The sequence below is a fragment of the Mytilus trossulus genome, chromosome 3 (genome assembly GCF_036588685.1).
Source record: "Mytilus trossulus isolate FHL-02 chromosome 3, PNRI_Mtr1.1.1.hap1, whole genome shotgun sequence".
Classification (NCBI taxonomy): Eukaryota; Metazoa; Mollusca; class Bivalvia; order Mytilida; family Mytilidae; genus Mytilus; species Mytilus trossulus.
This window is the reverse complement of record NC_086375.1, coordinates 83,071,133-83,098,982: the sequence shown is the minus strand read 5'-3', so window position 1 is coordinate 83,098,982 and position 27,850 is coordinate 83,071,133. Positions and strand designations below refer to the sequence as shown.

At 33.2% G+C, this 27,850-nt stretch overlaps 1 protein-coding gene across 2 annotated transcripts; it reads right to left on the bottom strand.

Annotated features, from left to right (window-relative positions):
- Positions 1-125: 125 nt before the first annotated feature.
- On the bottom strand, positions 126-11,515 carry LOC134712649 (probable caffeoyl-CoA O-methyltransferase 1). 2 transcript variants are annotated; one of them, XM_063574390.1, is made up of 7 exons: positions 11,373-11,515; positions 6,309-6,435; positions 5,296-5,452; positions 2,945-3,154; positions 2,578-2,678; positions 1,382-1,531; positions 126-391 (listed from the first exon to the last, which is right to left on the bottom strand). In XM_063574390.1, the coding sequence occupies exons 2-7, from the start codon at positions 6,432-6,434 to the stop codon at positions 329-331; spliced, it is 807 nt and encodes a 268-aa protein (XP_063430460.1). In that variant the 5' UTR covers position 6,435; positions 11,373-11,515; the 3' UTR covers positions 126-328. The 2 variants fall into 2 exon arrangements, with proteins under 2 accessions (XP_063430460.1, XP_063430461.1); XM_063574391.1 differs by lacking the exon at positions 11,373-11,515 and adding an exon at positions 10,719-10,882.
- Between the last annotated feature and the right edge of the window lie 16,335 nt (positions 11,516-27,850).

Below are 27,850 nucleotides of genomic sequence, written 5' to 3'. Positions count from 1 at the left end.
AACAAAAAAATATCAAAAGAATCTTCAAACCTTTTTGAAAAGAACACCCAATTACCTTAGAAAAACTAATGACGGCAAATCCCCATTCGAAAAACCAAAAACAATAAAATAAAAACTTTCATAGCCTGATTTGATAAGATATATTCAAAATATTGTAGAATAATTATAAAATACTCCACAAATTTACAGCTACATTATGTGCATACTGATTAATTAAATCTAGAACAAATGTATATGTGATAACATTTTTAAAAAGGTAATGCGAGTATAAGTTATCATGGAACTGTATTGGCTCAATCAATTACTTCACATCTGACTTGAGAAATCTTCATCCGTTCATATCTTCCTTTCTCCTTACAAGCATTATTCCATCTCTTACTGGCATTAACACCTAAATAAAAAAAAATCAATTATAATTATTTAAGTCAATCTTCTAAGACACTTACTCTACTACATTTTTATCAAACGTGGTTGAATTTGTATCTCCAGGCTATGCAAAAAATATTTTTTTTTAACAAAAAAAGTAATCGGTACGTTAATACATTAGAATTTATCCAGAACTTATCGTTACAAAAATTCGACTCTTTGATTTTACATATCAGTGTTCATTTATAAAACATTTACTGATCACCCCTAGTTTATGGTGGGGTTCGTGTTGTTTATTCTTTAGTTTTCTATGTTGTGTCATGTGTATCTATTGTTTGTCTGTTTGTCTTTTTCATTTTTAGCCATGGCATTGTCTGTTTGTTTTCGATTTATGAGTTTGACTGTCCCTTTGGTATCTTTCGTCCCTCTTTTACTCTCAACATTTCCTGATTATATATAGATAACAATATAACACGTTCATGTAAAATATTGTATGTATATATGTATATGAGTGTTTATAAGTACTCGAAATTTTTACTTTTGATTATTTTTTGTAAAACTAACCTGAACATGTGTTTACAAATTTCAATTTTAATTTAATTCATACGTGTACATATGCATGCTCAACAGGAAAAATTCACCCTGTCGACTCACATCGCTCGTTTCGGAGTTGAAGCAAATATTCAATGTGTTGAAGACCTATTGGTGGTCTTGGGCTGTTTTCTATCATTTAGTCGGTTAGTTGTCTCTTGACATGTTCCCCGTTTCCATAGTCGATTTTAATTTCTCAAGTTATTAGTTTGATTTGTATTTATGCGAGTAGTTCATCGACGAACTACTGTTGCCTCTTATTTGTAGATAATTTATTCTCCATAGATAGCTTTTCATTTGTAATCATACCAAATCTCTTATTTAAGTTAAACACTCCATTTTCTGCGTTTAAAATATATACATGAATTTATTCATATTTCAATGGCAACTTTTACTGTTTCACAATTAATGAATGAATACATACATGATAAACATCATTCCTGGTCATTAGCATATCGTTAAACCTTTTGATTGGTTCGTCGTCAGGACAGTCTTTTAAATACGGTTTTCCATAGTGTAATGCGTTGTCCAGAGCGATAGTACCACCTGGTGCTAGAAGGTCTTTTATCGATACCTAAAACATATTCATACAGGGAAATGAAGCATTATGTAAAAATGTATAAAATGTATAACATTGCATATATAGAATAAAAAGGCAAGAGATTACTCGCTATGTAAATATGAAAGTTAAATGCTTCACAGTTACGTGTGAACTCAGCATTTGTCAAAATGCTTGTCCCAAGTCAATATCTCAAATAAGTTTATTTATTTGTGTTACAAATGTGTATCACAATTTTTGTCTTTGATTTTTATTATTTATTTCATTTACTATCATACTACTGAACTCCTCATTACTTGATGTGGTTATTAACAACTTGTCCGGTCTAAGAGATAAACATACACCTAGGTATAGGGGATGGTTGAAATAACAAAAAAGTACTTAACTCCGCCGCTTTTTGCGACTGTCCCAAGTCAGAAACCTCTGGCCTTTGCTAGTCTTGTATGATTTGTAATTTTAGATTCTTGTGTATGATTCGGAGTGAAGTATGACGTCCATTATCACTGAACTAGACATAATAGTTGATGTTGCTGTTGTTTTTTATATGGTCGGGTTGTTGTCTCTTTGACACATTTCCCATTTTCATTCTTAATTTTATAAAAAAAAGTATACATATGTGTTTAAGATCCAGTTGAAGGACTCCTCCGGGTGCGGGAGCTTCTCGCATTTATTTGAGAACGAATTATGCTGAATATATGTTATCTTTGTGTGTGTATTGTTGAGTTGCTGTCTGATCAGTATTTAACAGAACAATCTCATTTTATTCATTACCTTCAAATGCAGTGGCGGATCTAGGAGAGGTTTTGGGGATTGAAACCACCTTTTTTGAACGATCAATGCATTTGAATGCATCCTTCCTTTTAATACTGGGTTGGGTACCCCCTTTTTTAAATGGCTGGATCCGCCCCTGCAATATACATATTTTCTGTTGCTTGTTTTAAGTTGAAATTATAGTTTGTCAAGTATGTGACCAAAAAAATTCAAAAGATGAAATAATCTTTAAGTTATCCAATAATACCACGGCATGTATGTAAGGGCAACGAATCAACGTCAATACTCACATTAAAATAGTCACAATAACCCGGTTTATCCGCATCTATAAAGATGAAGTCAAATTTCTCTCCTTTCTTGCCAAGGTCATTTAAACTGTCTAATGCAGGACCTTAAAATGAGAACATTGAAAACTGAAGTATTTGCACGTGTAATTATTCAGAGGAGTCGGTGTAGGTTGACCAATCATCTGTTATATTGTACTCGTTTATTTCTAAATGAAAATCCCTGCTATTCCAGTTCATTTTTTAATCTTTAATAGATGAATCTACTTAAAGACTTTTTTTTTAAAAGAAAAGGACAAAAAAAGATGCAAGTAGAATTAATACAATGAAACTATGACTTCAAAATAAAAAAGATAAAGAAAAAAGCACAAACCTTCAAGAATAGTTATCTTTTTTCCGTGCGGGGACTTGTCCACCAATGTTCTAGTTAATTTCACCAAGTATGGATCAAATTCACAGGTCAATACCCTCCCGTCGTCTGGCATTACTTCCGCCATACCGAGGGCGCCACAACCAGTAAACATTCCAACTTCTAAAACTCTTTTAGCTTTTGATGCACTGACTAAAAATTTGAGAATGTAGCCTGAAAGAAATGATTTATAAAGTTACAAATAAGGTAGAAAGTGCAAAGGTGAAAATAAAACTGTACAAGAAAATTACAGAATACTAAAATAAAGAATGATTCAACTAGAATCGGGTGTCAAATCAGGGGCTCCAGCTAGTTTAAAGGTTCCTGATCACTAGTTGCACACGTCACTATTCCTTTTTATTTTTGGAAAATGACTTTATTGTTGAACTAAAGCTGTCATAGAAAATCAATTAACACTCGACTTAGTTTAAGCACCTGAACTGCTCTGTGTTTAATAGCAGACAAGTATCTTAAAATTATTCTTACATGTAGGTGATCATAGGTTAAATTAAATTTATCAAGAATCTAAAATTGATACTATAAGCTGGAAGAGTATATAAATTAAGGATAGAAAAAGCTAGAACTATTGATAGGTCATGGAGCTCCTTTGGAGATATTTGATTTCTAATATATGGTGGGTACAGACTGACTCAGACTTTTACCATAAATTATATTTGAATTGGTATTATTTGGGTCTCAAATCAAAAGAAAGAAATTAAAAATCTGCTTAAATTTTGTCAATCTACCTTTTATCAGCTATTGTTGAGCTATAACTAGGTGGCAAAATATTTTACCTTGCATTGTATGGAAAATGACCAAGGATTCCGAACATCTGACACAAATTTCCCAAACCTCGCCGAAGTACATTATTAAAGCTTACTCTATCGTTCATTGTTAATATTAAGAACTTATTTGATATTCTAGTCCTTTTTCTCAAGCAATATCTTTACATCAAATCCGAGTTCACTGATAGCTTTTAACAGTTTACAATGTGTACATACTGCATGCTGATATGTCAACTACTAATATCATTGTAAACCTTTCTGTCGAACGAACGCAGCGGTCAAAAATATATTCAAGGTTCATAGTGCGTCAGACAGAAGATATTTTGAAACACAGGCACTAATCCAGGGAAGACCCACTATCAACGTATATTTTCTCGTACATATACGTTGATACGGGTTCCGTTGAAAGTGGGTCTTCCCATGGATATGAACAAGTGCCTGTGTTTTGAAATATAAGTATAATGAAAATCTTATCGATTTTTTAAAATTGTTTTCATTATTTATTTGGTGATTGAAACATCTATTTTCTTTTTCAACTACACCCATTAGCAAACCGGAAGAAAAGTTATACAATTAATAGTGAGGACCAGCAGGTTTTCTTCAAGGACCACCAGGGAAAAAAGATTTCGCGAACTCTGCAAAACAAATATTTATAGCTTTTTGTTCAGTGTGAGCCAAGGCATCGTGTTGAAACCTATAATGGTTTACTTTTTTTTTTAAATTGTTATTTGGTTGGAGAGTTGTCTCATTGGCACTCACATCACATCTTCCCATATCTATGTATTATTTAAAAAATTCGTAAGGGTTCCACGGAACCCAGTGTCTCGCCTTCTTTTGCTGTAAATCGCAGGTTCAACAAAAATGAGGAAAAAAACCCAAATTAAAATATTCCTCTTGATACTATCTTTTGATTGCTAGAAGCTTCTGTCCAAGTATGGTAAAAATCCAGGATAGTTTATGAATCTAATAAATGTTTTAAAAACTTTATCTGCAGACTGGTTATAATGTTAACTGGAAGAAAAACTAAGTCCAAATTTTACTTCGAGATACTAGCTTTTGATCATAAACAGGCTTCTGTCCAAGTTTGGTAGAAATTAAAAAAAAAAAAAAAGGATAAGAAAGTTATCAAAATTTTAAAAACCACAGAGTGAATGTGTTGTTTCCCGGCAGAAAATCTAAGTTCATTAAAAAGTATATAGGGAAAAAATTGATTTATCTTTTTTTTTTTTAAATTTACTTCTGAATACTATCTTATGATTATAAACAATCTTTTATCCAAGTTTTGTAGAAATCCAGTATAGTTTAAGAAAGTTATCAAATTAATAAAACTTTCATCACAGAGTGAATTTTTCTGAAGGCAACCTCCGCCGACGACGACGACAACGACGCAGACGGAATGTAGGACCGCTATGTTTCGCTTTTTCGACTTAAGTCGAAGGCTCAACAAAAAAAAATATATGGACTTTTCGAAAAACCAGTGATTTTTTTAATTTAAGATTAAATTTTTGCTTGTTTTTATTTTGTTTTCACCTTCAAGATTTCCCGACAACATCCTGGTACTTATCTTCCATTTTGTTTTTCCTTCATTAAACATCTGTTGCCATGGATGTTCCATCGTTTCTTTCATAAGTTTTGATATAGCATCACTTGGTTCTGACGTTTTACCATCACAGTATGCTTCTCTTGCCTGGAAAGTATTGAAGATAGAAAAGATTGACTTTTCTTTGCCATAATAAAGTTCATATTATCTTATTTTTTTTTATAAATGTCCTAAATTATAAGTCACTGCGTTTTTTTCAAGATACAGAATGTGCAAAATTGTCAGAATAATTAAATACGAATAAACGTTTTTTCCGAAAAAAAATGGTAGAAATCTATTTAAAACAAGAATGTGTCCAAAGTACACGGATGCCCTTTTCCATGTTACAATTGGGTAAAAAATCTAATTTGGCATTAAATTTAGAAATATCATAATTGTAATAAGGAACATTTGTACTAAGTTTCAAGTTGTTTATACTTCAACTTCATCAAAAACTACCTTGACCAAAAACTTTACCTGAAACTTGCACTTTCATTTTCTATGTTCAGTGGACTGTGAAATTGGGTCAAAAGTCTAATTTGGCTTTAAAATGAGAAAGATTATATTATAAGGAACGTGTGTACTAAGTTTCAAGTTGATTAGACTTCATCAAAAACTACCATGACCAAAACTTAAACCTGAAGCGGGACAGACGGACGAACGAACGGACGGACGAACGAACGGACGCATAGACCAGAATTAACATAATGGCCCTCTACTATCATAAAAAACAACTAATAATGCCATTTCAGAAAATTTAAAAAGAAAAGAAAAAAAGAAAAGAAAAACTGTAACGGAACTCATTGTTTTGAGTCAAATTAACTGTAAATTCCTTTATAACAATAAATTGATTTGTACTATCCCACTTATAATACTGAGTGTAAAAAGTTGAATTAAAATTTGTATATTTTATTAATTATCCTGATTTTTTACAAAACAAGATGGCGTAAACTTTAATATGTACCTCAAATAGATCCTCAACAGCTTGTAGACCCGAAATGATGGTTTCCGGGAGTCCTAATTTTTCTGCCTCTCTTTTCACTTCCCACAGTTTTGTCAATGCAGGATCATAACTGATTTTATCCGACATTCTAGAATATAAAAAAAATAACGTTCATACCGCTATCAATTGATATTAATAGAAAACAATAGGTACATATAATATGAAAAAAGAAGATGTGGTATTATTGCAAATTAGACAACTCTCCACAAGAGACCAACTGACACAGAAATGAACAACTATGATATTGGTCACCATACGGCCTTCAACAATGAGCAAAGCCAAATACGCATGGTTTACTTTAAATTGTCCCGAAACGACAAATGTAAAACAATACAAACGAGAAAAATATCGACCTAACTTATGTACAAAAATTAACGAAAAATAAATATAAAACACATCAATAAACGACAACCACTGAATAACTGGATCCTGACTTGGGAACAGGCACAAACATACAGAATGTGGCAGAGATAAACATGTTAGCGGGATCCCAACCCTCCCCTAACCTGGGAAAGTGGTGTAACGATACCTTTACAACATAAGAACGAACAAACTATAAAAATTAAGCCTAACTATGCTTTGTTATCAAACGAACAAACCGTTCTTCGAAAATAAAAAACTGTCAAACATGACCCTATATCATTCAATTTATGTCGATATCTTTTAAAAATCGTTTCACCTTTGAATTATGCGATTGCATAAAACGTCATTGTGACACTATTCCTGCACCATAGACGATGTGACTAACTTTAACATATTGTCGTAGAGTTATACTTCGGACTATGAGACTAACTGTTGTCATATTATTTTAATGTTAAAATATAGGACGACGTTACTAACTACTATCACATTTTCGTCAGGTTATACTAAGAGCGAAGTGGCTAACCGTTATCATATTTATGATATTGGCATCAGTTTATAATTAAAATGACGTGACTAGCCATGCTAACCGTAAGCATATTGTTGTCAAGTTACGCATATGACGACGTGACTCACCTTTAAAGCCTCGGTCACACCTTACCGGATAGCACGAACGGACGCCTAGCGGATGAAAATAAAAGTTGTCCGTTGACAAAATTGTTATCCTTTGGAAGTCCGTTGATGTGCTGACCGAATAAAACGGACGTGTAACGGATGCATAACGGACACACAACGGATATGCAACGTACGAGAAACGGACATGTACCGGACAGAACGGATGTCGAGGACGAGTAACGTATAAAACGGACACATAACGGAAGTGTACCAGATAAAACGGAGGAACAAGATATACGGAAAAATCAAAGGCGACAATAATAATACATGTAAATTGCATAAATATTCAAAATGTTTCTGTGTAACTAGTTTTGGTTTGTTCTTCAAAATTCCGCCAAAGGGCAGTGTCTGGCCTGAAAAAGAACTGCTTGATTGTGAAGACGTGCCTATACTCTAAGGTCGATTATGATTATAAGAATTCATGAACCTTAAGAAATCAGACATACCAATAATTGGCATTTCTGACGCGAATAATCAATTGGCATTTATCCGTTACAGATCCATTCATCATCCGTTTTATCCGTTATACATCCGGTAGAAGTCCGTTTCTCATTCGTTCAACATTCGTTTTACCGTTAAACGTCCGGTAGAAGTCCGTTGGTGAATATATCTTTCAGACCTCCAACGGATGTATAACGGACACGTAACGGATACAAAACGGAAACGAAACGGACGAGTACTGTACAAAACGGACGACTAACGGACGTTCAACGGATATTTTATCCGTTGGACGTCCGTTCAAAGTTTTGAAAATGCTCAAAATTTAAACATTGGACTATTCGACTAACCGTAAGCATATTGTCATTAGGTTAGACTTAAGACGACGTGACTAACCATAAGCATATTGTCATTAGCTCGGCTAAAGACGACGTGACTAATCATTAGCGCATTGTCATTAGGTTAGACTAAGGAATAAGTGACAAACCGTAAACATATTGTCATAAGGTAAGACTTAGGACGATGTGACTAACCGGAAGACTATTCTCATTAGTTTAGACTAAGGACCACGTGACTAACCGTAAGCATAAAGTCACCTGGTTAGACTTCGGACGACGAGACTAACCGTTGGCATATTGTTATTAGGTTAGACTTCGGAATACCTGACTAACCGTAAGCATATTGTTGTCAGGGTAGACTAAGAACGACGTGACTTACCTTAAGCATATTGTTGTCAATTTAGGCTTTGGTCGACATGACTTACTTTAAGCAAAAAGTTATCAGGTTAGACTTGACTAATAGATAGCATAATGTCATTATGTTAGACTTCAGACTATGAGACTAACTGTGAGCATGAGTAATTTGTTGTCAGGCCAGACTTCGGACTATGAGACTAAATGTTAGCATAAGTATTGTCGTCAGGCCAGACTTCGGATTATGAGACTAACTGTTAGCATATGTATTGTCGTCAGGCCAGACTTCGGATTATGGGACTAACTGTTAGCATATGTATTGCCGTCAGGCCAGACTTCGGATTATGAGACTAACTGTTAGCATATGTATTGTCGTCAGGCCAGACTTCGGATTATGAGACTAACTGTTAGCATATGTATTGTCGTCAGGCCAGACTTCGGATTATGAGACTAACTGTTAGCATATGTATTGTCGTCAGGCCAGACTTCGGATTATGAGACTAACTGTTAGCATATGTATTGTCGTCAGGCCAGACTTCGGATTATGGCACTTACAGTTATCATATTGTTGTAATGATAGAATGTGGGACGATGTATTAAACTTATCGTTAGTATATAATCGTCAGGTTATACTTATGTGTACGTGACTAACCATTATCACAATCTCTTCAAGGTAGACATATGACGACTTGACTAACCGTTAGTATATAATCGTCAGCTTATACTTATGTTTACGTGACTAACCTTTAGCATATTATTCTCTTTGAGTTAGACAGAGGACGACTTGACTAACCGTTAGAATATAATCGTCAGGTTATACTTATGTTTAGGTGACTAACCATTATCATTATCTCTTCCATTTTCATAAAGGTCTTGACTCACTACTAGCATATAATTTAATTGTGGATGTAACGCGTCTTCTGCTTGGCTGACGTTGTTTTGTTTATCAGTTCATATGTTTTCCACCGGTTTTGAATGGTATTTAGAACTAAATTATAAGAAATAACTGTAATGTTTTTGGTGTTTCGATGTTTAAAAGTTAAGTTTACTTGAAACCCATTAGCGTTGCCAGTAAATGGGTATTTGTGTCCATCAACTCACCAATTGATTCCGTCGGAGCTCAAAATACAATATTATAAACAACTTTTTTTACATAAAATTGACATATTATTAACTGTAACATATTTTCGTCAAGTTAGACTTATCGCGATATATGACTACATGTAACTGTACACATATTGTCATCAGATTAGACTTCGGACTACGTGAATGACCGTTATCACATTGTAGTCTGGTAAGACATAGGACGTTTTACCTGCTATCTGTTATTTCGTTTGATTTGATATCTAACTTGGATAACCATATCGTCTTGTTCGTTCGGATGTTTATTAGCTTACAGAACAATCCTTTATAATCAACATGCAGTAATAAGCATGTGAAAAATAATATGTCATCGTCGTTTACGAAGGTTGAAGTAGTATACTCTAAGCTTGTATGACACGTTACAGGTATTATGAACATACATTTAAAAGCATAAAACATGAATATTAGTGTTAAACCTTTCATTCAACACGTACGGGTACAAATAAACGTAATTTGTTAAATTTGTCTATCAGTTAGGCAACGACCATTCATCTTTTTAAGGGATCCGAGGACCACTGTCGGGACAATCATCATTTTACCCAACTTTGTTTTATTTTAAAGGAACAAAATACTAAAAAGAAGCTCAAAGAATGGTGTTTCTTTTCATATTTTCTATAGAGGAAACACTTTTATTTTCAATGTACTTTGGAAACAATTTTTCTATTTTCAAACAATTATGAATCAACAGTATTCTCCATTATGAATGGTCGGAGCATTATTACATTGGATCTTAACTGGTTAATTTGGTTTGTACTATGAGATGGTTCTATTCAGTTTCAAGCCGATCGAGATTTTTAAATCATCATGAAAGCGCAATCTGACTGTTGTTAACATTAAGAAGAAGTTAAATATAAATTGTGAATATTATATAAAACTTTCAATCAAAGACGTTCCATCAACACCAAATTGACATCAAACAACCACCAGCGAAAGGACGATGTTCCAAACAGTGGACAAGCACATGTATATGTGACGTGGTAGAACTAATAGTGATGTACAAGCAAACGTATAAAGCACTATTATCAGTAAGGGAGTAAGAGGAAAAGCAACATTATTTACCTACCTGTACAAAGTAATACACCAGTGTTTCTATTGTTGCCGCCGATTATTGTTTTGAACATAAGATCCGATCATTTTTCTCGCCGATCAATCGTGTCGAATGTAGTTCGTTGTCTTATAGTTATACTTGCAACTACGCTATTTTAATAGTCAATGCTAGAAAGTTGCCGTTTTCAGAGGCGGATTTAGGGGGGGGGGGGGCAGGGGGCCTGGACCCCCCCCCCCTTTTTGGGGAAAAATTTGGTTGCTTATATAGGGAATCACTGAAGCGTGACTGGAGTGGGCACCTCTTAGATCAGTCAGTGGGCCCCCAAAAATTCCTGGATCCGCCACTGGTTTTATAATCCTACCACATGATACAGACTAACACACCCGGGGCAAGCGAATAATACAAACATAACAATTATCGCAAAAATGTCAATAATACAGTATTGACAGTACTTTAAATATAGCATTTCAAATAAAACTGGGTCAAAAGAAATATATCAATAACAATGATGATATTTAGAATGGCCCCTACAGTAGAATGGATGCACCATCTATTTTGAAATAATTATTTGTATGTATCTGACTTAAATAGATGATTAACATTAAAAAGATTAAAAAAACCTATCTTAAATAACATTACGCTTAAATGAAATTAAATGTATACACTTACATGTTACGATGTATGCGTGTACTGTACGTGTGGCGTCTTGTTATGATAGAACGTCCTAAATTATGACTCTTTGAATTGTGACAAAAAGACAATCACAAGTAGACCACAATATCTTTGCTAGCTTATATCAGTATATATATGTTGTAAAATGATTTTTTTTAATTTGTAGTATCATCCATTCAAAATATTGCTCTGCCTATAAATTATATTTGGGTAAAAAAAGCAGAACATTGGAAAGGCCAAATCGTTTTTTTTAGGAGATATACATTTCTTTTGTGCGTGCCAATTTTTATACGTTGAAAGACCCTGAGTTCTAAATGAATTGCGAAATTTGCCTGTTCTGATTTCGGTAGACTGCTTTATGACTATACATTTCATATATTCAGGTGTTTTTTTTGTGTTTGATAAAGAAAAGTGTTCAATATAAAGTCCCGTGAGATAAACCATCAAAAAACGGTTTAGAGTCTGGACACTGGAACTAAATTTCCCTATATTCTAGTTGAACAGGATCTATTCGTTTGTAAGTGTACATAGTTCCTGCGAAAATACAAGCTTTTAAAGCAGCTAATTTTAGTAAAACAGCAAATTGGGTAGCTGCTTTTTCTGAATTAAAATCTTGCTTTAGAAAATCATCTATTTTAGCCTTGCAAAGTGGGTGACATAGAGCATTTTATTGGTGAGGAGTTACTCTAAATGTATCCTCCTGTTAAATCAGTCAAATTTAATATAACATTTTGACGAATTCTTAATATAAGTTGCCATAATATTGAAAGAAAGATTACAATGACAATCAGAAAAAGTTGGTTAAAAATCTGAAACCTCAAAACTAATTATATTTGACATTAATAATATTTTGATACTACTACATAATCAACTACGCTAGACCCGACTAGCTTATGGCAAGTCAATTTACCAAACAAGTCATCAAACATTCTTCCATTCAAGACACTCATTAAAGATTCCCTCAGTTTTAGTTTGTTACCCCGATTTTGTTTTTAGTCTATGAATTTATGAGTTTTGAACAGCGGTATAATACTGTTGCCTTTATTAGTTGAAATACACAATTCTGTTAATTGTTTACCTCTAGTATCTACTTTCTTATCATAACTATTTCTAATATCTTGCACAATGTCGTATTCATCTCTATAACCTGAGTATACACCTCTTCCTCTATAACCCGAGTATACACCTCTACCTCTATAACCTGAGTATACACTTCTACCTCTGTAACCTGAGTATACACCTCTACCTCTATAACCTGAGTATACACCTCTACCTCTATAACCTGCGTATACACCTCTACCTCTATAATCTGAGTATACACCTCTACCTCTATAACCTGAGTATACACCTCTACCTCTATAACCTGAGTATACACCTCTACCTCTATAACCTGAGTATTTACCTCTACCTCTATAACCTGAGTATACACTTCTACCTCTATAACCTGAGTATACACCTCTACCTCTATAACCTGAGTATTTACCTCTACCTCTTTAACCTGAGTATACACCTCTACCTCTATAACCTGAGTATTCACCTCTACCTCTGTAACCTGAGTATTCATAAAAAAGAAGATGTGGTATGATTGCAATATATAGACAACTATCCACAAAAGACCAAAATGACACAAACATTAACAACTATAGGTCACCGTATGGCCTCCAACAATGAGCAAAGCCAATTACGCATAGTCAGCTATAAAAATCCGCGATAAGACAATGTAAACCAATTCAAACGAGAAAACTAACGGCCTTATTTATGTAAAAAAAAATGAACGAAAAACAAATATGTAACACATAAACAAACGACAAACACTGAATTACAGGCTCCTGACTTGGAACAGGCACATACATAAATAATGTGGCGGGGTTAAACATGTTAGCGGGATCCCAACCCTCCCCTAACCTGGGACAGTGGTATAACAGTACAACATAAAAACGAACTATAAAAATAAGTTGAAAAAGGCTAAACTCATCAGATAGACAAAACATACTAGTGGACGTGGCCGGGTACTTATACATCCCGACACAAAAAGACACAATGAACAGATCTAGGAGTACCCGCAGTTATCTGACAGCTAGTTCAAAGCCACTAACAACTAAAAAAAAAGCATGCCTCACAGACTAAACTATCAATCCGTACACATCCAACTTACAATGGATTTAATGTAAAGACGTCATTAAGAGCAAGAGAAAAACATGACCTTGTGCAATGCCAAGTTACAGGTATCGACAGATTGTAGATCCATAAAAATGTATATGTATATACTAGTAATATTTAGTTAGCTTTTAATCTACTGATAACAAAATCAATATTTATACCAATAAAAACAATATTCAATGATCTTATTACAGTGTTGAATAGGTAGCCTTTTAGAATAAGTTTATTTAAAGGAGCAACAAGTTTACATGGATCATTTCTAAATTTCCAGGCACGGTTAACAACATTTCCGTAAAAATGAGGATGTGCTATCCCGTTTGAAATAAGTTTTCTACAGGTACAACCAAACTTCAAAACCAAATCTTTATATCTATGGAAAAATTAGTAAAGCTTTTAAGTAGTTTATGGTTACGATATCACTGGTTTAATAATTTACCAGTAATACGTTAAAATCTCGTTGATTTCGATTGATACGTTTCCCATGAGAGCTATTATTTCGTTGGTTTTTTTTTATCAATAATATTCATGATATCAATAGAGGAATTAGTAGATATGTTCCCTTGTCCAAGTATATTGTTATTTAGACATAGGGGATCGGTTAAAATCTAATAAATTCAATATTGTGGTTGTGTTTACCTAAATGTTTATAAATTATGCTTTTGAATTTCTTAGGTTTTCGGAAGCGGCATAGATGTTCCTGTGTTCGTTTAAAAAACTCCCGTCCTGTTTGTTCTACATATTGTATACCACACTTTGGCTTAGTTCATGTAACCAGATAAATTAGGCTTTGGGTTTTTATTCAACTATACCTCTATAACCTGAGTATTTACCTATACCTCTATAACCTGAGTATTCATCTCTACTTCTATACATGTAATTTGAATTGTTGCGTTTGCTAAGTGTTATGCGTTTCGGAAGGTCCAATACCTCATCAATGGTATCTCTCAAATTCGATTCAAAAAGAGAAACACCATGTGTGGTTAAGTGTACACCATCATCTCCAACATATCTTTTTAGAGCCGCCCTTGTAAGCTAAATTGCTGTTATCACAAATGTAGGTAGATATGTTTGTCCATCTGATGAGTTAAGCCTTTTCAACTGATTTTTATAGTTCTTTCTTATGTTATAATACTAAATTATAATCCTCGTACCTTTGATAACTATTTACACCACTGTGTCGATGCCACTTCTGGTGGACGTTTCGTCCCCGAGGGTATCACCAGCCCAGTAGTCAACACTTCGGTGTTGACATGAATATCAATAATGTGGTCATTTTAATAAATTTCCTGTTACAAAACTTTGAATTTTCGAAAAACTAAGGATTTTCTTATCCCAGGCATAGATTACCTTAGCCGTATTTGGCACTACTTTTTGGACTTTTGGATCCTCAATGCTCTTCGACTTTGTACTTGTTTGGCTTTATGAATATTTTGATATGAGCGTCACTGATGAGACTTATGTAGACGAAACGCGCGTCTGGCGTACTAAATTATAATCCTGGTACCTTTGATAACTATTATGTTGTACTGGTTGGGATCCCGCACACATTTTAACCCCGCCACATTATTTATGTATGTGCCTGTCCCAAGTCTGGAGCCTGTAAATTCAGCGGTTGTCGTTTGTTTATGTGTTACATATTTGATTTTCGTTCATTTTTTTACATGAATTAGGCCGTTAGTTTTCTCGTTTGAATTGTTTTATGGTATGCCACAAAACCAGGTTCAACCCACCATTTTTTCCTTTAAAAAATGTCCTTTACCAAGTCAGGAAGATGGCCATTGTTATATTATTGTTCGTTTCTGTGTGTGTTACATTTTTACGTTGCGTCGTTTGTTTTCTCTTATTTTTTTAGTGTAAATTCACATTGCGATAAGACGTGTCACGGTACTTGTTTATCCCGAATTTATGTATTTGGTTTTGATGTTATGTTTGTTATTCTCGAGGGATTTTGTCTGATGCTTGGTCCGTTTCTATGAGTGTTACATTTCAGTGTTGTGTCGTTGTTCTCCTCTTAAATTTAATGCGTTTCCCTCGGTTTTAGTTTGTTACCCCGATTTTGTTTTTTGTCCATGGATTTGTGAGTTTTGAACAGTGGTATACTTTATTTACATTGTCTTATCGGGGCCTTTTATAGCTGACTATGCGGTATGAGCTTTGCTCATTGTTGAAGGCCGTACGGTGACCTATAGTTGTTTATGTCTGTGTCATTTTGGTCTTTTGTGGATAGTTGTCTCATTGGCAATCATACCACATCTTCTTTTTTATATCATCATTTTGCAAATGTTCCTTTAAAATTGCACTTAGTGGAAAAGCCTTGTTGCTTATTGTACTATTTTCTAATCTAGGAGTAGACAATGAAACGATGATTTTTGTACAAGCAAATTTCCCCTTAAGGACTTGTATTATATCATCCATTTTATCAACACAATCTTGTGGGCTGTGTGTTTTAATGTCATTCGTCACAGAGTGTAGTAAAAAAGCATCTGGTTTTGTTGTCAACTCGAGCTCTGAAACGATAGTTTCTGTTTCTTGCAACGTATATGCAGTTAATTTTTCGGCTGTAAATTTGGTTGAAAGTTTTTTTGTATCAATATTTTTGATGTTTGATATCCCAATAATTATTACAGGTGGAACATTTAGCTTTAAATTCTCTTCAAAATCTTTCTGTTCTGTGACATTTCTATTTCATTTGCCATGTACCTCTTGAAACGGTTGTCCAGAACTGTCAGCCCTGCTCTCGTGTAACTTTAAGCTTAGTATTTCTCCATCTTATTCTTCTACTTGCCTATTCAGAGTGACACACAAGTTGTGAAAATCTGTCATTTGATGTTTCAATCTTTCTAGTTATTATGTTATTCATCTTACTACTATTTTCGTTTTGTTGTGAGAAACCTTTTCAAGAACATGCGTAAATTGTGTGTCTAGCTGGCTCATAAATTTCTCAACACCTGAGTCTTGTTGAAGATATGCAACTACCGTATTGGTTGGAATAACTTGACATCAAAAGTCTTGTTTATTGTTGTTCATATCAGTAATACTTTCCCCAGTAGATTTTACAGGTGTTTCATCTTGATCTTTGATTGTCTTAACCTGTGTTTCTTGATTTACATAATAACTAGCTTTCTTGGCTGTTTCTTGATTGTTGTTCTTGACATTGTTTGTTTGGTTTGGTATCGGTCATTGAAAGTGTGGTTAAGTTGTTGTAATCAACTATCTTTGATACCATCAATTTAAGTGCTGGAAAGTCTCTGTTGTAGAAAAGGTCATATCTGTTTCCTTGAATTTGTACAACCCCTGTATAGATGTGAAATGCCAATTTGTATATACGGGGATAACCTTGGTTGCTTCACCAATACAAATGTTTTTTCCAACTTTTATTTTTGGTCCAATCTTTTTGTTCATCATTCCATACAATCATATATTACTCATTCTTCCCATAACCCTCATAATAATGTAAGGATAAAGCTTTTATCCATGGAAGTATTCTATTGGCATTTACCCTAAATCCCACCATATTTGCACCAGGTTTGTACAAGTCTAAATTTATTTCCTCAAATTTAAGGTCTTTTGCTTTGAGACCTGTGGGTGTGGTAAGTTTGTATGGGATACAATCTTTAGGATATTCGGCTGAAAAACTTGCCCATGAAAGATCATATTTGTGATTATCGGCCGTAGACTGAGGTGGAATAACTTCTTCACAGCTTGGGTTATCTAGTGCAGACATTGTTGATATTAAATTTCAATCCTGAGAAAATTTTGTTATTATGGGGACAAAGTCCCCTATTACAGTAGAAAATTCAATAAAAAAAAAATTTAAAAAAATCGGGAAAATTTCCCGAATTTTTCATTGTACTAACGAACTCAAAATCGTTCAATTTTTTTTTGTCGCGTTTTTGAATTTCCGGATCGGCGCAGAAATCTACTTCCGTTTCCGGTCTTGTTAACATGAGACTTTGAATAAAATGTATAATTATCAGTCTAAGAAAGGAACTAATACTAATTCATTTAAAAAAAAAAGTTAGTTAATATGAGGCAGGCATAACCTGTGAATGGGGACGAAGTCTGTATGTATTATTTTTTTTAATTCAAACATGTTGATAAAAGAAACCGAAATACCGTGTGTAACGTTCCCGATTTTGGTTCTGTTGTTAGGGAATTAGCTGTGACGTTCTCTAAGTTATGACGTCATATTCGATGTAAACTTTCATCAGGTAACGTTTTTTTCATATCAAACAATTATTAAAATTGAATTTGTATTGAGATCCAATCTTATATTTTACTAGACTGATGAATATAAAAAAAAAGTCAAAGTCTCATGCAAACAAGACAGATATCTGCGCAAATGCGGGGAAAACCGGAACTGGAAGTAGATCTGAAAAAAAAAGTTAACGATTTTGAGTTCATTAGTAGAATGAAAAATTCGGGAAATTTTCCCGATTTTTTTTTTTTTAATTTTTGTATATACGGGGATAACCTTGGTTGCTTCACCAATACAAATGTTTTTTCCAACTTTTATTTTTGGTCCAATCTTTTTGTTCATCATTCCATACAATCATATATTACTCGTTCTTCCCATAACCCTCATAATAATGTAAGGATAAAGCTTTTATCCATGGAAGTATTCTATTGGCATTTACCCTAAATCCCACCATATTTGCACCAGGTTTGTACAAGTCTAAATTTATTTCCTCAAAAAAGTCAAAGTCTCATGCAAACAAGACAGATATCTGCGCAAATGCGGGGAAAACCGGAACAGGAAGTAGATCTGAAAAAAAAAGGTTAACGATTTTGAGTTCATTAGTAGAATGAAAAATTCGGGAAATTTTCCCGATTTTTTTTTTTTTTAATTTTTCTACCGTAATTGGGGACTTCGTCCCCATATTAAAACAACGTTACCTAATGCCAGCGTTTCTTTGTTTACATTGAATATGACGTCATAACTTAAAAAACGTCACAACTAAAATCCCTAACAATAGAACCAAAGTCGGAAACGTTACGGTATTTCCGTTTTTCTTTTTAACATTGTTGATTTAAAAATTTCGTCCCCATTCACAGGTAATTCCCGTCTCATAATAGAGGTTTCTCAACATCTTACGAACGAACGAAAATCGCCCTAACTTGACGTAACTTGCCGTAACGAGAAAACAGGGAGCAGTAATTTATCTTATAATTTTGGATTATCGACTGTGCTCTTCTTTCCTTTTAAATGTCTTTTACATAGAAAATATGCATGCTTGATTTTATAAAATCATTTTGAATCAAATACATAATATTTATTTGATATTATATGATATATAATATACAATTTACTGTTCAATCAACACAGTTGGAAGTCTTATTGATCTATTAATTAAAGTGAAGAATATTTAATTTAAAGACAGTAATCGTACAAGAAATTTTAATAAACATGATGACAACATCACTATTTAGTATATGAGAAAAAGGTAAATATAGATGCATGTATATGGATCGAAAGGGATAAGATTTTTTTTTATCTTAGCTAAAAGCTGATTAACGGTAGAAATTCTTTCGTGGACACGAGGTAAAATAAATATAGGAGTGAACGCCTTTCGATTTAAATTTGAAAGAAAACATCCCAATAAGTTACGGGATAACTTTTTTGCCCCAACCACTAAAATCCAAATGATCGCTTCTTATTGATACATTGTTATAAATTGGTACACTTAACAAGAAAAATAAAGGAAAATATTGAAAAACATATTTTAACTTATATATTGTTTTTATTTTTTTGTTATCATGACCTTTCTTATTCTATGTGTGTATGTTTCCTCTATAGTATAATTATGAGTATATACATATTTTTTTCTTGTGTTAATATTGTTTCCGTTAAGCTTTTATGGCATACTGTGCATATTTCCTCTATTTTTCATATTTCTAATTTTTCTTTTTAGTTAGGGGTGTAGTAAAACTCTATTTCTAACGATAGATCGAGTGCAACTTTGAATTTCTTTAACTGATTCCCAATAAATATTAGAAATAAAAAACCTATGTTACGACTTATCTATTCAAGATACTGTCCGATACGAAATAATGAAACTCATAGTAACTCAAACCGATTGGACCCATAGAAGGGACGTGTGGATATATGAAACATATTAAAGTTGTGTTATCTCGATCACTTATCAATCCTTTACCAAACGCTAATTTCGCAATGAAATGAATGGAATATTTGCCACTGAACGTTAAACACCAAACAATCAATCAACCAATTGCAAACTAGATGTGTTGAATTTTTTAATTAAGGACATTTAAAAAAAAAATCTTTTTGAAAGGATAAGGGAAATAAATCGACATGTCAACAAACGGAACTCAACGTAAGAAAACGAAACAGTCAACAACAGAAAATAAATTGGAACACGGATGTTTAATGACAACAATAAAATGCAAAGTTGCAAAACAGGATATTAAGTTGTTTACTGTTGTCTTTTAAACACACTGCAGTATCGGTAGACATTTATTATGGATTTCTATTATAACAAAATTACTGCTCCATAACGATACGTTCGTAGAGTTTCGTCCGTTCGTAAGATGTTGAGAAACCTCTAATAGGTTTATTTTGACTGTTTCGTTTTCTTACGTTGAGTTCCGTTTGTTGACATGTCGTATATATGGTTTCGATTTATCTCCCTTATCCATTCAAAAAAGTTTTTTTTATAATGTCCTTGATTAAAAAATTCAACACATCTGGTTTGCAATTGGTTGATTGATTGTTTGGTGTTTAACGTTCAGTGGCAAACATTCAATTAATTTCATTGCGAAATTAGCGTTTGGTAAAGGATTGATAAGTGAGCGAGATACATGTAACACAACTTTAATATGTTTCATATATCCAAACGTCCCTTCTATGGATCCAATCGGTTTGAGTTACTATGAGTTTCATTATTTCGTAATTTATCTTATAATTTTGGATTATCGACTGTGCTCTTCTTTCCTTTGAAATGTCTTTTACATAGAAAATATGCATGCTTGATTTTATAAAACCATTTTGAATCAAATACATAATATTTATTTGATATTATATGATATATAATATACAATTTACTGTTCAATCAACACAGTTGGAAGTCTTATTGATCTATTAATTAAAGTGAAGAATATTTAATTTAAAGACAGTAATCGTACAAGAAATTTTAATAAACATGATGACAACATCACTATTTAGTATATGAGAAAAAGGTAAATATAGATGCATGTATATGGATCGAAAGGGATAAGATTTTTTTTTATCTTAGCTAAAAGCTGATTAACGGTAGAAATTCTTTCGTGGACACGAGGTAAAATAAATATAGGAGTGAACGCCTTTCGATTTAAATTTGAAAGAAAACATCCCAATACGTTACGGGATAACTTCTTTGCCCCAACCACTAAAATCCAAATGATCTCTTCTTATTGATATATTGTTATAAATTGGTACACTTAACAAGAAAAATAAAGGAAAATATTGAAAAACATATTTTAACTTATATATTGTTTTTATTTTTTTGTTATCATGACCTTTCTTATTCTATGTGTGTATGTTTCCTCTATAGTATAATTATGAGTATATACATATTTTTTTCTTGTGTTAATATTGTTTCCGTTAAGCTTTTATGGCATACTGTGCATATTTCCTCTATTTTTCATATTTCTAATTTTTCTTTTTAGTTAGGGGTGTAGTAAAACTCTATTTCTAACGATAGATCGAGTGCAACTTTGAATTTCTTTAACTGATTCCCAATGAATATTAGAAATAAAAAACCTATGTTACGACTTATCTATTCAAGATACTGTCCGATACGAAATAATGAAACTCATAGTAACTCAAACCGATTGGATCCATAGAAGGGACGTGTGGATATATGAAACATATTGAAGTTGTGTTATCTCGATCACTTATCAATCCTTTACCAAACGCTAATTTCGCAATGAAATGAATGGAATATTTGCCACTGAACGTTAAACACCAAACAATCAATCAACCAATTGCAAACTAGATGTGTTGAATTTTTTAATTAAGGACATTTTTAAAAAAAATCTTTTTGAATGGATAAGGGAAATAAATCGACATGTCAACAAACGGAACTCAACGTAAGAAAACGAAACAGTCAACAACAGAAAATAAATTGGAACACGGATGTTTAATGACAACAATAAAATGCAAAGTTGCAAAACAGGATATTAAGTTGTTTACTGTTGTCTTTTAAACACACTGCAGTATCGGTAGACATTTATTATGGATTTCTATTATAACAAAATTACTGCTCCATAACGATACGTTCGTAGAGTTTCGTCCGTTCGTAAGATGTTGAGAAACCTCTAATAGGTTTATTTTCTGTTGTTGACTGTTTCGTTTTCTTACGTTGAGTTCCGTTTGTTGACATGTCGTATATATGGTTTCGATTTATCTCCCTTATCCATTCAAAAAAGTTTTTTTTATAATGTCCTTGATTAAAAAATTCAACACATCTAGTTTGCAATTGGTTGATTGATTGTTTGGTGTTTAACGTTCAGTGGCAAACATTCAATTAATTTCATTGCGAAATTAGCGTTTGGTAAAGGATTGATAAGTGAGCGAGATACATGTAACACAACTTTAATATGTTTCATATATCCAAACGTCCCTTCTATGGATCCAATCGGTTTGAGTTACTATGAGTTTCATTATTTCGTATCGGAGAGTATCTTGAATAGATATGTCGTAACATAGGTTTTTTATTTCTAATATTTAGTGGGAATCAGTTAAACAATTCAAAGGTGCACTCGAACTGTTGTTAGAAATAGAGTTTTGTGTGTTCTTGTTGAAAGTATGAGTGCTACAGCCCTAACACAACTGGTAGTCACATAGTTATCAAAATATCTATTTTTATATATTACACCCCTAACTAAAATGAAAAATGAGAAATATGAATAACAGAGGAAATATGCCCAGTATTTCATAGAAGCTTAACGGAAACAATAAACAAGAAAAAAATATGTACATACTCATAATTATAATATAGAGGAAACATACACACATAGAATAAGAAAGGCCATGATAACAAAAAAAACCACAATATATAAGTTAAAATATGTATTTCAATATTTTCCTTTATTTTTCTTGTTAAGTCTACCAATTTATAACAATATATCAATAAAAAGAGATCATTTTGATTTTAGTGGTTGGGGCAAAGAAGTTATCCCGGAACTTATTGGTGTATTTTCTTTTCAAATTTAAATCGAAAGGCGTTCACTCCTAGTAGATTTATTTTACCTCGTGTCCACGATTTTTTTTTACTGTTAATCATGTTCTAGCTAAGATAAAAAAAATCTAACCCTTTAGATCCATATACATGAATCGTTATTTACCTTTTTCACATATACTAAATAGTGATGTTGTCATCATGTTTATTAAAATTTCTTGTACGATTACTGTCCTTTGATTAAATATCATTCACTTAAATTTATAGATCAATAAGACTTTCAACTGTGTTGATTGAACAGTAAATTGTATATTATATATACTGAGTGCCAATGAAAACGCAACACTTGGTTTTTCAAAAATAAAATTAATATTAGAAATGATTATCTTTCCAAAAAAATTGTTCTTGAAAATTAACAATGTCAACAATAGATTGATATCAAACAAAAATGTTTCATTGTCATCTTTCGGGTACAATAGGTGAACGAAACATCAAATGTCGAATCATTTACTCACAGTCCTAACACAAAATGTTAAAAACCCCGTGGTGCAGCACAATCTCGACAGCGCCGTGAAATTGATCATCCCGGACGTTTAATGAGATTCCGAGGAATGTTATTCCACTTGTTCCACAAAGCAAACTCAAGCTGACTGTATGATATTGGTGGGGGTTTTCATTGTCTTAACCATGTCAAAGCTATTGCAAAATTTCCTCGATCGGACCAAAATCCGGCGAAAAGCATGATTTTGGTCAAGGTGTGTGCCAAATGTCTATGTAACCCCCACCGACGGTTTTTGGTACATCATGAATGATTTGTGGTCTACATAATTCGATTTTTACGCAATACAGCCGTTTAGGTGTCACTATGGAAAGACTTTGGTGCTGTTTAACATTTACTGCGCAAATGGTGCTTTACTGAAATTGCTCCAAAGGTTCTACCGTGACTACCATCGAACTATTGTGACCTGTTGACAGCCATTAGAGTCGATATCGGATATGTTAAAGATTCAATGTATCGGTCTGGCTGAGCGTTTCTTGCTTTTTTTACCCCGGGATATCGCTTATCATTAAATGATCCATTTTTGTTAAATTTGTTGATGATTTTGGGTTATTGTAGAGGCTACAACTTCAGTCTTCTCGTAATTGTATGCTGTGAAAGACTTCATTGAATCATGCCCAAAACTGCATGTCTCTGGTTGTCAAAAAGTCCTGGCATTTACACAGATGTTTATTGCAGTTTCTCAAAAATAAGGGCGGGAAAATTCATGACATTTGCCCAGCTTTAAATAACAAAATCGTTAAAATGTTGCGTATGTTGAAAAGTGGTGAACTCTGTTAAAGTCCGTTAAAAAAAACCTTTACTTCGCCTATGTTCCAAAAATCACTCAACTGTAAAGTTGTCAACAATTGTCTTAAAAGTCATTTTCAACCAACCATACAAAGTTCTAATATAAATAAAATAAAAATGATTTTTTGAAAAACAAAAGTGTTGCGTTTTCATTGGCACTCAGTATATTATATAATATCAAATAAATATAATATGTATTTGATTCAAAATGGTTTTATAAAATCAAGCATGCATATTTTCTATGTAAAAGACATTTCAAAGGGAAGAAGAGCACAGTCGATAATCCAAAATTGTAAGATAAATTACTGCTCCCTCTTTTCTCGTTACGGCAAGTTATGTCAAGTTAGGGCGATTTTCGTTCGTTCGTAAGATGTTGAGAAACCTCTAATATGAGGCAGGCATAACCTGTGAATGGGGACGAAGTCTGTATGTATTATTTTTTTTAATTCAATCATGTTGATGAAAGAAACCGAAATACCGTACGTAACGTTCCCGATTTTGGTTCTAGCTGTGACGTTCTTTACGTTATGACGTCATATTCGATGTAAACAAAAAAAAACGCTTTCATCAGGTAACCGTTTTTTCATATCAAACAATTGTTAAAATTGAATTTGTATTGAGATCCAATCTTGTATTTTACTAGACTGATAAATATAATTTTAATTTTTTTTCAAAGTCTCATGCAAACAGGACAGATATCTGCGCAAATGCGGGGAAAACCGGAACAGGAAGTAGATCTGAAAAAAAAGTTAACGATTTTGAGTTCATTAGTAGAATGAAAAATTTCGGGAAAATTTTCCCGATTTTTTTTTTTTTTTTTTTTTAATTGATTTTTCTACCGTAATTGGGGACTTCGTCCCCATATTACGTTTATGTAATGCATCATATTTTACACACCGATGGGGTGAATACCATTGGATTAGTGTGGTTTTCACTATCTCATTATTTTGTCATGGGCGTGCCATTGTACCGGAAGTCTATCTGCTAACGGTTAGTCATGTCGTCCAAAGTCTAACCTGACGACTTTATGCTAACACCTTCTAAGTCTAACCTGAAGATTATGTAATGCTAACGGTAAGTAACGTAGTCATTAGTCTAACCTGACGATAATATGCTTACGGTGAGTTGAGTCGTCCTATGTTTAATCTGAAAACAATATTATAATGGTAATTCACATAACCATAAGACTAACATCACGATTATATATTAACGATAAGTCATGTCGTTCATAGTCTAACCTGACAACAATATGCTCAAGGTTAGTAACGTCGTCATATTTCTAACTTGACAATAATATGCTTACGATTAGCATTGCTAGTCACGTCGTCCTTTATTGCAACATTACAACAATGTTAGTCTTAAAGTCCAAAGTATGACCCGATGACAATAAACCAACAGTTAGTCACTTAGTTCGAAGTCACTATTATAAAGGCTTGTCACGCCATAATTAGTCATCCTAAGACTAAGTCCAACCTGACAACACTATGCAAACGGTTAGTCGCGTCGCACAAAGTCTAACCTGACGACTTTATGCTAGTAAGTACTAAATTTAACCTGACTTCGTCCCCATATTACGTTTATGTAATGCATCATATTTTACACACCGATGGGGTAAATACCATTGGATTAGTGTGGTTTGCACTATCTCATTATTTTGTCATGGGCGTGCCATTGTACCGGAAGTCTATCTGCTAACGGTTAGTCATGTCGTCCAAAGTCTAACCTGACGACTTTATGCTAACACCTTCTAAGTCTAACCTGAAGATTATGTAATGCTAACGGTAAGTAACGTAGTCATTAGTCTAACCTGACGATAATATGCTTACGGTGAGTTGAGTCGTCCTATGTTTAATCTGAAAACAATATTATAATGGTAATTCACATAACCATAAGACTAACATCACGATTATATATTAACGATAAGTAATGTCGTTCATAGTTTAACCTGACAACAATATGCTCAAGGTTAGTAACGTCGTCATATTTCTAACTTGACAATAATATGCTTACGATTAGCATTGCTAGTCACGTCGTCCTATATTGCAACATTACAACAATGTTAGTCTTACAGTCCAAAGTATGACCCGATGACAATAAACCAACAGTTAGTCACTTAGTTCGAAGTCACTATTATAAAGGCTTGTCACGCCATAATTAGTCATCCTAAGACTAAGTCCAACCTGACAACACTATGCAAACGGTTAGTCGCGTCGCACAAAGTCTAACCTGACGACTGTATGCTAATAAGTACTAAATTTAACCTGACGATTATATTATACTTACGGTTGATAACGTCGTCATAAGTCTAACCTGACGATTATATGCTTACGGTAAGTGTGACCTGACGACCATATGATAACAGTAAGTCACACAGTCAGAAGTCTTTCCTGACGAATATATGTCTGGCACGTCGTCTATGTCTAACCTGACGACAATAGTTATTATGATGCAGCATAGCTTCTATTATGTTCAATTTGATTGGATAGCCTCACCAATTTTCATGACATTACCGTCTCAATTCAATTTGGGGTCCTAAAATACCGCGGTCCATTTTTAGGTCAAGTTGATTTCAGTCATAAACAAATTCAACGGTCGTGAAATAAAAATACTATATTGGAGAAAGTTGTATAGCAGGATAAAACAATATTTGAACCGTCTAGCACAATAAAAAAAAATTGGCGATTCAGGTTTTGTCAGTACTGATCTTGGTGATAATTTCTTTAACGTATTGCATCAGAAAACAACAGAATAAAAATGTAAAATCAGATCAAATAAGAACAACGATAAAGAGGAGTTTTTGTCCTCATTATCACAAGCTGATTTGGGTAAATGCTTTTTTTCATGTAACATCAACGAGGCATGGCTGGAGTATGAAGTCATTTTTATAGACATATTAGACTAGGTAGCCCCGACGAAAGAAATTCGTGTGAAACAGAACCATCGATAACCCAAAAGATTTTGGACAAAAGCCATTTTAGATACTATTACTAGCAACGTTTAAAAATCGGAAAAAAGTGAAGAATATAAATCATATTATAAATTACGTAATTATGTGCAAAAAAAATGCAAGACAGTAAAAGCTGAATACACCAACAACAGCATGGACGAAAAAAAGGAAATCCTATGAAACTATGGTCTAAATTTAAAGATCTTGGACATCATCAAAACACTAAAGCTGATTGCAATGTCATTCTCAATATTGAAGGTGAGAACTGGTTGGATAATGTTAGAATAGCCAATCAGTTAAAGAACTTTTATAACCACCATTGCTGCAAAGATGGTCAATAAACTATCGAATCCTGAAAAGATTTATCATCTAGTATTGCAAAAAAAAATATGAGAAAAACACCTGAACGTATTGATATGAAAAAATATTTCTGAAGATTTTGTATTCAAAAAGTTTTGTAATCTAAATATTACAACAAGCACAGGTTTATGTGGTATACCAGCCTGTTTTTTAAGACACGCCTATTAGACATGTTCACCATAAGCCGATACCGAAACCAAAAATATGAGGGAGGTAAATGGTAAACGTTTATAATGTTTAATTAACTGAATCCTTTTACTCAATTACATTGTTTGAAATTTGAATACACTAGACCATGTAGACGGAGAATTAATTCAACTTAACAATTTACATGAATCTATCAACAAAGAAATGTTAAATTCAATGAGTATTTAACAACATTAATGCTAGTAATATACAACTAAGACGTAGATACAAATTTATTTATAATGGACATAAATCATGAAGAATGTTTCTTCGAAGGCAAGAAACTGTACATATA